This window comes from Rhea americana, unplaced genomic scaffold (genome assembly GCF_003343005.1).
Source record: "Rhea americana isolate MKP2758 unplaced genomic scaffold, rheAme1 scaffold_173, whole genome shotgun sequence".
In the NCBI taxonomy this organism is placed as follows: domain Eukaryota; kingdom Metazoa; phylum Chordata; class Aves; order Rheiformes; family Rheidae; genus Rhea; species Rhea americana.
Window position 1 is genome coordinate 1,762,754 of NW_028185850.1, and position 13,266 is coordinate 1,776,019.

Sequence of the window (13,266 nt, forward strand, 5' to 3'; positions counted from 1 at the left end):
AAAGACAAAGACTGATGAGGCAAAGTGACACAGAAACTTGCACTCCCTGAGGTGTACRTGAAAAGGAGTTTGGAGTGCCAGATAGAAAGCCTTTCAAAAGTCATCTTCATTTTCCTCAACACTTTGGTTATAGGAAGGGAGTTTCCATCCATCCAGAGGGCTTGTTTGGATAAGTATGGACTGTTGGTTTTTTTTTTCTTTCTTTTTCTTTCTTTCTTTCTTTCTTTATTTTTTTACAATTAGGAGGATTTAGGTGCTTGGAATTGGTTTGTTTTGCATTATTTTGATTAAATGAAAGAATTCAAACATGGTTAAATAAATTAGTTTACTTAGAACTCTTTAAAGTTCTCTGAGTATCTCTGAGTATCTTGAAAACAGATTAGATGATGTAATCACATCAGTGGTTTCCTAACTTCTCTGTTTGTGATTCATGCCCTATCCTTGTGTTTCTAACTCACAGCTATGGCAACTTTATCAGGATTCATGTTGCAAATTTTTTCTTTTTTCTATCTACTCACCTTTCATATGTTGGCTGATCTTTAATAGACGGTTGGAAGACTAGGCTTACAGTAGAGTCCCGTGAAGAATTCGTTGCCTTTCTTGGGTCCATTAATGCTTTCTTTGTTTTGTTTGTAAGATACCCCTGTGTGAACTGAAATTTCTTGTCTTCATGTGCAGACCTATCTCCACGTTTTTATCAGGCTCCAAGCAGCTAAAGGATTTCACACCGTAATGGATATTTTTATTTCTTTTTTTCCTTTTAGAGGAAACGGGAACAGCCCAGTGAGAACCAGGTTCCAATGAGTCCTTTGTCTAAATGCCAGTGGTGGCCACATGTGCAAAACCAGCACGTTCTATCGGGCTCTCCCAGCGCGCGCGTCTGGGTTTTGTCGGGAATGTCCCCTCTGCCTGCTGGCAGCGTTCAGCCATTCGGTTTGTTTAAGTTCTTTAAGATTGATGACAAAACAAAACAAAGCAAAAAAACGTTTCATCAGAAGCTGGGCTGTTCAAACAAACCCTGGCTTTGTTTTCTGTTCTTATCTGAAGCGCTCCTTTCCCCTGGGCTCTGCGTTCTTTTTAACCTGTGATTCCCAGAGCCTGTCACAGCAAAGGACCTAGCAGCATTGCCTTCTGCTGCTGTGGTTTCGGAGGCTGTACTCTTTTTTGGTCTGCTTTTCCAAATGCTCTCTGAATACTTTTAGCTCTGATGAAACAATATGCCCGTGATTTCCAAAAGCTGTGTCATAATTGAGACATCCTTCTCCTGTCTACCTGAGGAAGAATCATAATTTATGCGTAGATGCTTACTCTATTTTTCTGGGTTCAGTTCAGTAAATAGGCTTATTATGCCTATTTAAAGTTATCAAATATTTTATTTCAGTATGTTTCAGTCTTCAGCTTTTTTGAAAAAGTTCTAGATTACTCATCATGAGTTTACCATTTGATATTCCCAAGTATTTGGTTGAACCCAGAGATCAAATTCTGTTTGCTCTTACTTGGCTGAGTCCAGCTCACGATTTTACATTTCGGGTAAAGGTACCTGTTGTTCTCATTTAAAGTTCACTTCCTATACTTTAGGCCAGGCCCTCAAGAGATGTAAATCAATATATCTATATGTGCATTGGTTGAATTATAGTGATTTGCATTGTCTGAGAATGTGGGCAGCTTGTAATTTTTGTTTTCGGTTTGTGTATAAATAGTGAGACACTAAACATTCTACACTATTTACCTTTTATTTGGCTTTCTGGTAGCATTTGTTTGCACTTGATAGCACAAATTATTTTTGCAACTGTCTGTAGCAAATAATAATGACAGGGACGTGAACAAGCTCTATTTTGTTGGTATTTTCCTACCCAAGATTTTTAGCATATCTTTTTTTTTTGCTTGAAAACAAGCAGTTCGATGTGCCTGTTCTTTACTCAGCAAACATCTTCAGTAGAGGAATGTGAAAAAGAGATACCCAAACTGCATTGCATTTTAAGAGCAGACTGCCTTATAGGAACAGGAGCTCAGAAGAAATTAATTTGTCTTGATGGAATTCCTGAATATGTTAGTATTGTTTAAAAGCTGAGTTTTGCCTGTTAGCTCAATATCTTGAGATTTGTCGGGGAAGGAAGAATATTTGCAAAGTAGGCTTCTTGCAGCTAAGGGATTCCTCAGTGAGACTAACTCCCTTGACCTTTGTTTCGCTGCCCTTCTTCGAAATACCAGATTGCTATCCCCTTGGCACCGTGTTATGCTATTTCATTGTGCAGCGTGATTTTTGCAGGAGCACAAGTATGTTTCTGTGGTAGCTTTTAGCCATGCTCGGGCAAATCTTTGCAAGTACCTGAAGTCCTTTATATATTGTAACCACTGCAGTAAACCTGCTTATTTGTGGCTGTTCAGAGAAAAATGGTGGAGGCCTTTAAAATAAGGTCCTTTTTCTTCCAGACAGACATGGATATGATGCTTTAATTGCTGCTGAGGTCAAAAATCTTCCATTTTTCCCTGAAGTTAGAGCTGTTTTGTAAAGCCATTTTCTATACACTCGGAAAGTCCCAGCAGTGTTCTACTGGCCCAAAAGGTGAGGATTGCACTGGAGTGGACAGTACTGGGAAGGCTGCTAGGCCTGTTAGTGCTGACTTGCAGTGCTACAGCTTGAAGTACTTTTAGACAGTTTATATAAAATGAAAATAGGAGATAAGCTGATAAAATATTAAATATACATTTGCAGAATTGAGTGGAAAAACATTTTTTTGGTTGTTTACATTTATGTGGAGACCTATCTGTTGATCAGGCAAATATGTTCCAAATCCTGTCAATATGATGTGAGGGTTCTCTGCTAGGAGCCAGTCTGATTGCTGTATTTCTTCAGCACTCTTTCCAGTCCAAGTGAATTACGCAGGTCACTTGGAACTCCTAGGGCTGCTGGATCTCCTGCTTTGTCGTCTTGCAACACACAACATGCACGCTCTTTTTCCAACACTGACCTTTTATAGTATTAGTAATAGCAGTAGGCTGCGGTTGTCCAGAGATTATACCAACTGGGATAATAAACACAAGTTCTCAAATACCTAGCATTATGCATAGCTTCTCATTTTTACTGCAGTTCAATATCAACCAACCCATACTCATCCAACAAAATGCCAGAATTAACGTGAAGTCTAGTTATTTATTTATTTATTGTTACAGCTAGACTCTTTATCTTGAAGCTGACAAATTTATACTGTGTGGTATTGCTCCAGAAATCTTCTACTTCTCAAAGAACGACCTTAGTTTTTACTGAACAAGAACTTCTGGTACTTTTTGTTTGTTTGTTTTTAAATCATTGTGTCCTTGAAAATGTTGACAATTTGGCTAGATTATAGTTGATTACAGAGTCCAACATAATATTTTTAGAAAGTGCTGAACCGTGCTGTAATTGTTTGTATCTATGAGTTGAGAAATATTTTTCATTCAATGTTGATATTTTTCAAGTTTCATCTGATAATTTATATAGCTGTAAATATGTAAGTACTAGACAGCACAGAAGTAATTACCCATAGATAACTCTTTATATTGGAATTAAATCTTCCAATATTTTGAAATTTGTCTCTGAAACCATTTGAGTAAAATATCTTGATAGTTTGTTTAACTTCATGGATGGTTATACAGATGAGCTTATTTTAGCTGAGAGATAAAAGTTAAGCAAAAATCTAGACACTCAAAATAAAGTTTTTCAGAGAACAGCCAAGGCTCACAGTGAAAATAAAAAATTTATCCCTAGTATTGTCTACTCTCCAGTGAATTTTTCCATCTTTTGTGTAAATATAGAAGGTCATGGATTTTCGGAAAGGAGAGGTTAACTTAATAATAATACCTATGCAGAAGTGTGAATCAGAGGTGCAACCAGGCTCAGTAATAATTTAGTGTCCTGCTCTATAACAGAATGAAACTAAATAGCTGGCGTTTCAAAGTAGTCAATATATTTGATGTGTTTGTCATGGAGAGACACATGTGAACTGGACAGAGCTTGCAAGGAGGGGAAGGGAAGTCGTTTTGCCACAAGGCAATTGAGCGCATGCCTTATGGGCAGTTCTTCCTCAGATGTTAGAAGAATAAAGGGATACAGCCCCTTTTCCTTCCTCATCTAATGCAGTGTGATATGTTATCAGATAACATTAAAAGTAATTGCAGCTGAAGAGTCAGTAACAAAATCTTTCTTTCTGTTTTCATTTCAGTTATTTGTCACCTTCCATGCATGAATGGAGGCCAGTGCAGTTCTAGAGATAAATGCCAGTGCCCTCCTAACTATACTGGTAAACTTTGTCAGATCCCTGTGCAGAATGGCAATACTCCAAAATTGTACCATCATCCACAACAGGTGAACAAAGCCATAGGATCACAAGTCATCCACTCTACTCATACTTTACCACTGACAATGTCTGGACAGCAAGGTGTAAAAGGTAACTTTTCTCCTGATAGATTTTTATCCTTTGAAGTTAGTTTTATTTACTGATTTTGGATAACCAGTCAGTAAGGTAATGATATTTGCCTATGTAGTATCTACAAATAAAAGAGATCAGTCAGCTTCAACTTTCAGTTCCACACATACTATGTGGAACTGTGAGGTGACAAGGTCTGATGGCCTTCAGGAAGCATATTGTGTTTGGGTTTCCTGTGTGTCTTATGACTCATCAGGTWGCATTTTATCAGGATGAGATCCTGTCTATACCAAGAGACACTCACAATTCAGTTCCACAGTTTCAGAATTAAATTGTGATATATTGTTTTTTGTTTGAACTGCCAGATTGATTTTTCATGTCAAGAGTAAAATTACAATCACCTTTTTCATGTTACTGCCTCTGAGTAAAAACAAAATATATTGGGCAAGGATGTGAGGAGGCCCAATTATTTGCAGCTAGCTTCTGAATCACTTCGCTGAAAAGAACATAACCTATTTATATGTTTGTGATAAATATAATCTAATGTAGTAATTCCCTTTTCAGAAAGGGACATAGCTATGAGGGAAGTGTTAACGGTATCCTGTTGGAAATGCAGTAATTTAAAAATACTTCTAAACATCCACTCCATTTTTTCAATGGACTTTTTTCTCTAGGGGCTGCTACACAGTCCAGTGGGAAGTAGTATCCACTGAACTACTGGCTTATTAGTCCCTAAAGCTTCCCAGGAGCTGTTAAANAAAAAAAAAAAAAAAAAAAAAAAAAAAAAAAAAAAAAAAAAAAAAAAAAGTGAGAGAACAACATAGTTTTCTAAAGATTAAAATTATTTTTGTGAATGCTTAATTCCAGATCAAATGATCAGAGACAAAATAGTGGACCGCAAAGAGTTGTTTTTCTTTAAGGCCATAGTTGCTTTTTAAGATTTAGAGTCCTTGTTCTAAAATGCACAATGGGTTTCTTGTTGCTAAAGAGTTTGACTTTCTAGGTTTTTTTCCCGCCTCTTTAAAACAGAACTCTCTATCAGAGCCATCAACAGCCACAATGGCTTTTCTTCCCTTTCCATGTCAAATGAGGATGTTGGGTTGTGTAGAGAGGAACATTTGATTTCTTTCAAAGAAAGAATGAAACATCATCCTGAAATGGCTGACAGAAATCAAAATTGATCAGTGCATCTACTCTGCAATCCAAGATTTGTAGAAGAGAAGATTGTGATGATAATGCGAGATAGGAGGAACCAGAGTAAATTTGGTAATGGCTTAACATCTAAACATCTCTTGTGGATTGGTAGATGTTAGCAGAGCCATTCAGTGATTCCTTTTGAGAGTAATATAGTCTTCAGATACATCAGCTGAAGAAGCCAATCTGAAGGGTCTTTTTTTCACACATAAAATAATGCATGATTATTGATTTGTAGTGAGTTTTGTTTTTGTCATGCCATGCGAGTACAGTCCTTTCTAGTATCTGAAGAAGGGCATTAGTGCTTCTGCTTGTAACATTGAATCTTCTCCCTCTGCATTTCACCTGCAACAGAACTCATCTGGCATCAAATTTTGCTGAAAATTGTTTTCTGCTGCAGGCAATTTGTGAAGAGCCAGTGAGKCCCAGGAGCCATATTTTGTTGAGTTTCTATCACTTTGTTCCTAGTGCTTTTATCTGCAATATGTTGAAGCATTTCTCAAATAAAGTAATGCAGAGCAAATGAAAAATAAGTTGCTGCATCTTTTAAGGAATTTCTAAGCGAGACTAATAAACAATRAAAAGGTGCCAAGCAGAAATGAGGTAAAAAGATGAAAGCAACTTCTACGTTGCAAGATAATTATAAAACAGCTGAAAATAAATGAACTATGCTTCCTGGGAAATGGAGTTGTGAGGCAGAAATTGGCAAATAAGAACTGAAAAGGTCTAATCAAACTTAAAAGAACAATCCTGCCTTTGGAGGCAAGAGAGCAATTCAAAAGGCTCAACAATCCACTGTGCATTATAGGAAAAGTAATACCTCAAGTATTCTACAGAGTACTTGCTGACAAGAGAACCACAGCCAGACACAATAAATTCTAACTTTGTTATGCAGCTTGCAAAACGTAAAACTTTCTATTCCCTCCTCCCCTCCAAAAAAAAAGAAAAAGAAAAAAAAAGAAAAGAAAAAAAAAAGAATTCAGTTGAGTTACATGTTTTAAGGGCTTTTTGTGCTTTAATGAAAAGGGCTTAAGGCTCATAAACAGTTCTGAAGTACACTAAATGACCAGAACTTCTGAATCTATATGCCCAGACTTAAAATTACAACTGCATTTAAAACCAGAAGTATCTGAAAAACATTTCCTCCCTCTTTATCTGCCAAGTCCTGAATTCAAAGTTGAATGAAGGGAGTGGTGGTTTTAGATGGTTGAGATGTTGGCAACTGTTGCAGGGGCAAACTCAGGACTTGGCAGGTATTTAAAGGTGAAGGGATGAAATCTGAAGCTTTTCCTGTGTTCCAAAGAAAGATGATGGATCTGAAAAACAAAATAAAGCTTACTATATATCCAAAAATAACCCAGTAGGGTTAGAATTCTGGAACTTTGAATGGGATTCTTTTTACGTAGTGTGACCACAAATATTAATGTCACACCAGCCAATTTGGACATCTATGTTTATGTAGCAATCTTTACAATCATTTCCTGTAATGTCTGTCTTTCCTGTGTGAAGAATTTTCATTTTCTTACTGCTAAATCAGACTCCATACATTCTTTCGTTCATCTCTCCCACCTCTGAATTTGTGCTTCATTTATATTTTTGTCACACTTTAAGAAACGGTATAAAATTCTAATATTTAAAAAAAAAATGTCTTGGAGATGCCTGGGATCTCTTTGTGGCATATTTTGTTACCAGTTTTTCTTACGTGTTTTTCCTTTTATTATTTTAGTGAAGTTCCCTCCTAACATAGTGAATATCCATGTGAAACATCCCCCTGAAGCCTCAGTTCAGATCCACCAAGTTTCAAGAATTGACAGCACATCAACAGGACAAAAAGCCAAAGTACCTCAGCCAGGACTTCCGCAGGTCTCTTACCAAGGTCTTCCATATCAGAAGACCCAGAAAGGACATACTACTTACACAAATCAACAACCCATTCCTCATGTATTTCCTGTTTCAGTTAAAACTCAGCTTGGGCGCTGCTTCCAGGAGACTATTGGGACACAGGTAAGAAATGTTTGCTAAGACTGTTGAGACAGACAACTTTGAAACAATATTGTGAAAGACTGTAAAAATGTTTCATCACTGGTAAAGAAGGGACACATTTTACATTCTTTTCCAAAAGAAAATTAATCTGAGAATGGATTGTAAAATGCTGTTTGACAAAACAACACTCTTCAAAACTTTCTTCTCCATTAAGCTCTTTTTTTTTTGTTGTTCATATTTTTTGGACTTGGATCCTTTATTTACTGATTTCAGGTATTCTAGCAATAACTTCTGCATTTATAAGCTATTTTTCCAAATAAAAAAAACTATTTGAGCCCTAATTACATCTCTTCTGATTGAGCAACTAAGGTAATGCCATCTTTTACAGTTTATACTGTCCTCTGCTTTATTGGGTCTTTTTGGAGATGTGTCTCACCAACCAGTGCTCTGAAGGTGTTGCAGTTTTCACTGAAATTCCTGTGCAACAATTTTGTATGTTTTATGGTATTGTAGGACARCATTTTTGATTTGTTGAAATGTGACCACTGAATAGAGTTTAAAATGATGCAGTAGAGGCTTCACTGAAGCATTAAAAGCTTACTTCARTTTAAAATGAAATCTTTACTCCAAATTTTTTTACATATGACTGCTCAAAATTCCATGTGTTCTTTCAGCTCTTGAAAAAGAGATGACTCAGTGTTACCATTTTTACATACTTACATATATTTATAAATTAGGTATAGAGAGAAAGTATATGAGAGGAAATCAGGTCGAGGGCAATGTCTGGTACTTAAGCTTTTTTAACACTTCTGTTATAAGACCCATCCTATCTATTGCTTATTACCCTGCCAAACTTTAATTTTTTATACTGAAATATTTTATGTTGGATGTGAAGGTTTTGCTGAGGTTTTAGCAAAAATCATTCATCTGTTTTGAGAAATGCTGAATATGTTGTTTTACTCTGTCTAAAAAAAAATTACTACTGTTTCATTGAAGATTTTTTATCATCTGGGTGTTTTGAAGCAAGAACTTGCAACTGGACCGGAAGGTCACTCTGCTTTTACTCTTTCCAGTAACATGTACCTAAATTTGGCCAATTYGCAAGCATCTAAAAGTATGGATATATCTGCAGTATATTCCACTGACATTTGTTAGAAGGTGGCAGCTAATTCTCCAAAGATTTCATCTGTCCATGAGCCTTTCCCATAAAAAGACAGCATCCGTCATGCCTGAATCACAGAACTGGAGCAGACTGCCCTTCACAAGTGCTTCTTCTAGCTGTCAGTGAATGATGTGATGCCAGGCATTCAAACTGAGAGCAAGGAAATTTCCTCGGGTTATCAGGGCTCCCAAGTAGCATGCAAAAATGGGGGTGAGACTTCAGTCAAATACAGAGGTGAGGATCGGTGATAGGAGACAAACRGGAGCAGATGGAATCAGAAGCAGGGTGAGGTAACACAAGTGGCTGGGCCCACAGTCATCACAGCAATTGTGTTCTGGGAGCTTGAGCTTAAACCACAGCTCCTGCGCCTCTTCATGCTCTGCCAGCTCCAAGGAACTGTGTCTTTTTTCTGTAAAATATTTTTCTCTTTTCCTCTTGGCGTCTGACTCATGCAGACTATCATAGTATTCCTAATAGTGATGTAATTAACTCTACTTTCAAAAATCATTACTGTGGATTTAAAGATCTCCAAATCTGCTGGTGCAAGGCTATCATGTGAAGTTTTTTTATTATAGTTTAGAAAAGGATCATTCTGAAAAATGCTATAGGAGAAGTAAATTTAAACATCATCAAGCCTTAAAATGTTTTTAAAACCTCAGACTTRAAGTCTGAATATGAAACATTAAGGTTAATATTCACTAATTGTTCAATACTTAACTTTGGATCCACAGAATTTGTTTATACTTTGTACTTCTCTCTTTCAGGAAGAGTAAAAATTTTAATTTATTCTTTGGGGACCTGATTCTGGCAAGTGTTGAAGCACATGTTTGGCTGAAAGTTTATGGATGTTACATGATAAATGAATCAGGGCCCATGTCAAACAACCATTTCTTTATATTTCCTAAGAAAAAGGGATCTAACAAACATGACATCACATAGAATCATGGAATTCTGACATTATTATTATAATTTGTGCTTTATTAGTACTTATTTGCATTTCTATATGCATTCGTATACAGAGGAAGGCCACATTCCTTCCTCAGAACGTTAGAAATGACAAGGCACTTGTCACTTCTAGACAGCAATGGGTGCTGCATTTTTTTCTTTTGCTTGTTATGCTGTATAAATTTCCTCTCTGTTCTTTCTGCTTTATGCCTGAGCCAGAAACTTTGAATCACGTAGCCAAAATTTGCAGTGTGCCGTGCATGCGCCTCACATTACAATGATTTTAAAACCAAGACTCACTCACCAGAAGACAGTAAAGCGCTCTTTTTAAATGGGAGAGGAAAGGAGAAATCTGCCTACATTGACATCACGCCTGACTCGAAATCCTACTGAATGCTTAGTCTCCACTTTTTATGGTATTTTTTTCARTATTCCCATGAAACACTATGCCTTTGCAGTGCTCTCAAGGAAGGGCAGTGCCTCCCCATTTAGAATAATACCTTTTTTTTTCATTTTTTCAAACTCAGTTTGTCCATTCAGTGTCAATATTGGAGAAGAGTGCAAGAGGTTTTTCAGGGGGCCTTTTTTAATGTTCTGTTTACAACTGGAGTAGTAGAGCAGCATTGACCTTTCAGATTTGAACCAGACAATTCAATGTGCTTTTCCAGCAGTCAGACAATTAATAGTATTTATTTGTATGTTTTAAATATACCTTGAGCTAGGCAAAGCACTTGATTTTTTTAATTATTATTTTTATTATTATTTTTTTGATCCTCAGATAGGTCTCTATTTCAAAAGAGCTTGGTTTTCTGTTTATTTGATATTTGCTTTGCTAAATATGAGGAATCTCTTCATTTGTTTAGAGAGGCTGCTAAACTGAGCTTTTGCTATTAGTAGTGATGAGTTACAAGTACTTTCTGGGGATTTTGATGGATAATTTTGATACTCTTACTTTTCTTAATAATTGTCTGTGTTTATACATTTTTTTGCAGGGTGGATTGTATAATTGGCTTCAGAAATGTTCTATTAAATATTCTAGGGTCAGAGGTCACTTTACCGTCTATAGAGCAGACTGATGGAAGCGTGTGTGTGTGTGGCCTTTTTTARGGGGAATCTACCAAATTAATGAAGACTTTACAGATTCCCATTTTTATCCTGTGTTTTTAGCTTCCACCAATAGTATCAGAACCTATACTGGGGGGTTGTGTGTATGCAAATTCTRTCTTTCTGGATTTCTCTCCTTTTATCTCTTTCTTACTCCTTGTTCTCTCCATCTTCCTCCTGTGTTTCAGCTGGTCTTCAGATTATACATGCTCTGATTTTGATGCTTTTGCTTTTTTCTCCAACCTTTCCTGGAACATTTTTCATCTCCCAACACATTCTTCCTCACCCCACCTTAGCTAAATTCCTTTAATGTGTCTCATTCAAAAACATTAGTCCTCCTCCTATCATAGGATGGATGCTGTATTCAAATATCAAGACATCCAGAGCGTATTTTTTTGCAGCCTAGTTCCAACAGAGTACATACTGTTAGAGCTAGCAGCTGGAGCCATCCTGAGCCAAAGCCTGGATGGCACTATGGTACAGACAGTTGAAAAATCTGGTCATGTTCTCAAGCCTTTGTTCAGTCCTACTTAGCAAGGTAGAAAGACCTCCTTTCTGCCTTGTTGTCTATAATGTCAAAAGTAACTGTAACCAAAGGCAGAGACCATAAGAATAGGATAGCAAAAAGAATGAAGACAGCAGTTAATTTACTGAAGTGTCCTGGTTTACTGAGGATAAATTAATGAAGATGCTGTGTGTTTTCATATATGTATGTACCTATAGACACTGCTTAATTGGGACTGTTTTGTGTAGTGTCCCCAGCATTGAGGACACAAGTGGAAAGAGCAACTATGGAAGTGTAGTATTAATACTGTAATTTTTAGAAAGTAGGGTATAAAACAAATAGTTCTCCCCAAGTCAGTTTGCTAATGATTGCTGCCTCTGTTCTTTCCAAGTGGAAAGCTGAACAAATACTTCTTTTCCAGGAGATGTTACAGTGATTGCTCCATACTAGTTTTCCGTGTTACATGACAACTTACTATGCAGTTCTGCATAAAATTGGCATGGGTCATCCAATGCTTTCCTCATATCAAAAAGATTTTTGCATAGTATATGATAAACTAGCAGTTAAGCTGCAGTTCGGAAATTGTTTGTTGTCACAAAAATAGTGATCAAACTTTATACTTTGCTGTGTAAAGTTGTACTTATACTTTAATGTGTATAAAATGATCTTGAGAAAATAGAGATTTGAAGTTACAATGAAAGCAGTAGGACAAAAATCCTACTCACTTAAGATGGAGAGCAGTAAATTTGTTGACAGCACTGTACATTACAGTGCCTTTAAAAGCTGGAGGCTGGACATGGTGACTGGCAAGGTCCTTTCCAGGCTTGTATTCCTGTGTTTCTGAAATCCAAAGAGTCTATCATCTTAGAACACCAATTCACTAAGCCCTATTTAAAAATTAAGCAAATAAGRAAGATTGTGTCTCATCTTTAAATCCCTTCTCTTCAGCTGCTTTTCATTTTAAGTCCAATAAAAAAAAATGCCTTTATTATGACACAGAATATCTTGTTATTTCCCAAAATACTTTTACAGTATCAGTGGTGCACCTAGTAAAGTTTCTGGTGCTGATCAGAGTCCTGTTAATTTTGTATATGATTACCTTGCATTGAAATTGATATAGGAATGCAGATGCCTAATGTATCGAAATTCATAGAAAGGAAAGTAAGCACCACTTTTTTTTCCTCTTTAAGACCACCTTGAAGTCTCTATTAAGTATACTTTTGTGTTTTCCTGTGGTCACTAACTTTAAGTATTTTGGCTAAAAAAAAAAAAACCCTATTTTTCTCAAAACTGATTTGGTATCCTTTTTGTGTAACTGTAAAGAGAGAAGAATTTTTTGCAAAGCAGCAAGAAATTGGAGAAGCTGGCACTTCCAAATTTGTCTAAAGCAATCCTGACTAGATTCACAAGTAAGACTGTTCTCTTCAGCAGGGTTTTTTGAGTTATTAGAAAGGAAACTTAGAGTGATCTCAGCGTCTGTAACTTAAAAACAAAATAAAAAGACTTGCCGTTTTGAAGGGAGACAGATATTGAAGTAGTGTACCTCGCTGAAGGCGACATATGCCAAGGTGTCTGTAAGGAGAGCTGGCKAAGAGGCTGTGTCTGCCAATGCTTTTTCATTCCTACTCCCTGTCCCTTAGTTGTGCTGTGTTTAACTGCTGGGGAGCTRGGAATGGACTGCTCTCTAAAATGATCACTGAAATAGTTTCTGCTAAGAGTATTTACTTTCTTCTGACCTCTCTGGGGTAGATTCCACCCCTTGCTTGTCCATCCTGTGCTGCATGATGCTGAGCCATGCTYTGTGCTTCCCTTGCAAAAGGCTTTGAAAGGTGGTGGAGAAAAGACCTACAGCTGTTACAGCTCCTACCAGAAGGATGGCTGAATTTGAGTTGTTCTAGTATCTTCAGGTGAAATTTGGCRTATTACAATAATGCTTTGGAAAATCTTATTAAAGAAAAAAAATACCA

At 36.7% G+C, this 13,266-nt stretch overlaps 1 protein-coding gene across 4 annotated transcripts in view; it reads left to right on the top strand.

Annotated features, from left to right (window-relative positions):
• LTBP1 (latent transforming growth factor beta binding protein 1) overlaps positions 1 to 13,266 on the top strand; it is a 188,007-nt gene that overhangs the window by 71,984 nt on the left and 102,757 nt on the right. For all 4 annotated transcript variants that reach the window (XM_085301182.1, XM_085301183.1, XM_085301184.1 and 1 more), the window contains 2 exons: positions 4,203 to 4,427; positions 7,327 to 7,604. In XM_085301182.1, coding sequence (XP_085157308.1) covers positions 4,203 to 4,427; positions 7,327 to 7,604 — 503 coding nt within the window. The remainder of the gene's footprint in view (positions 1 to 4,202; positions 4,428 to 7,326; positions 7,605 to 13,266) is intronic.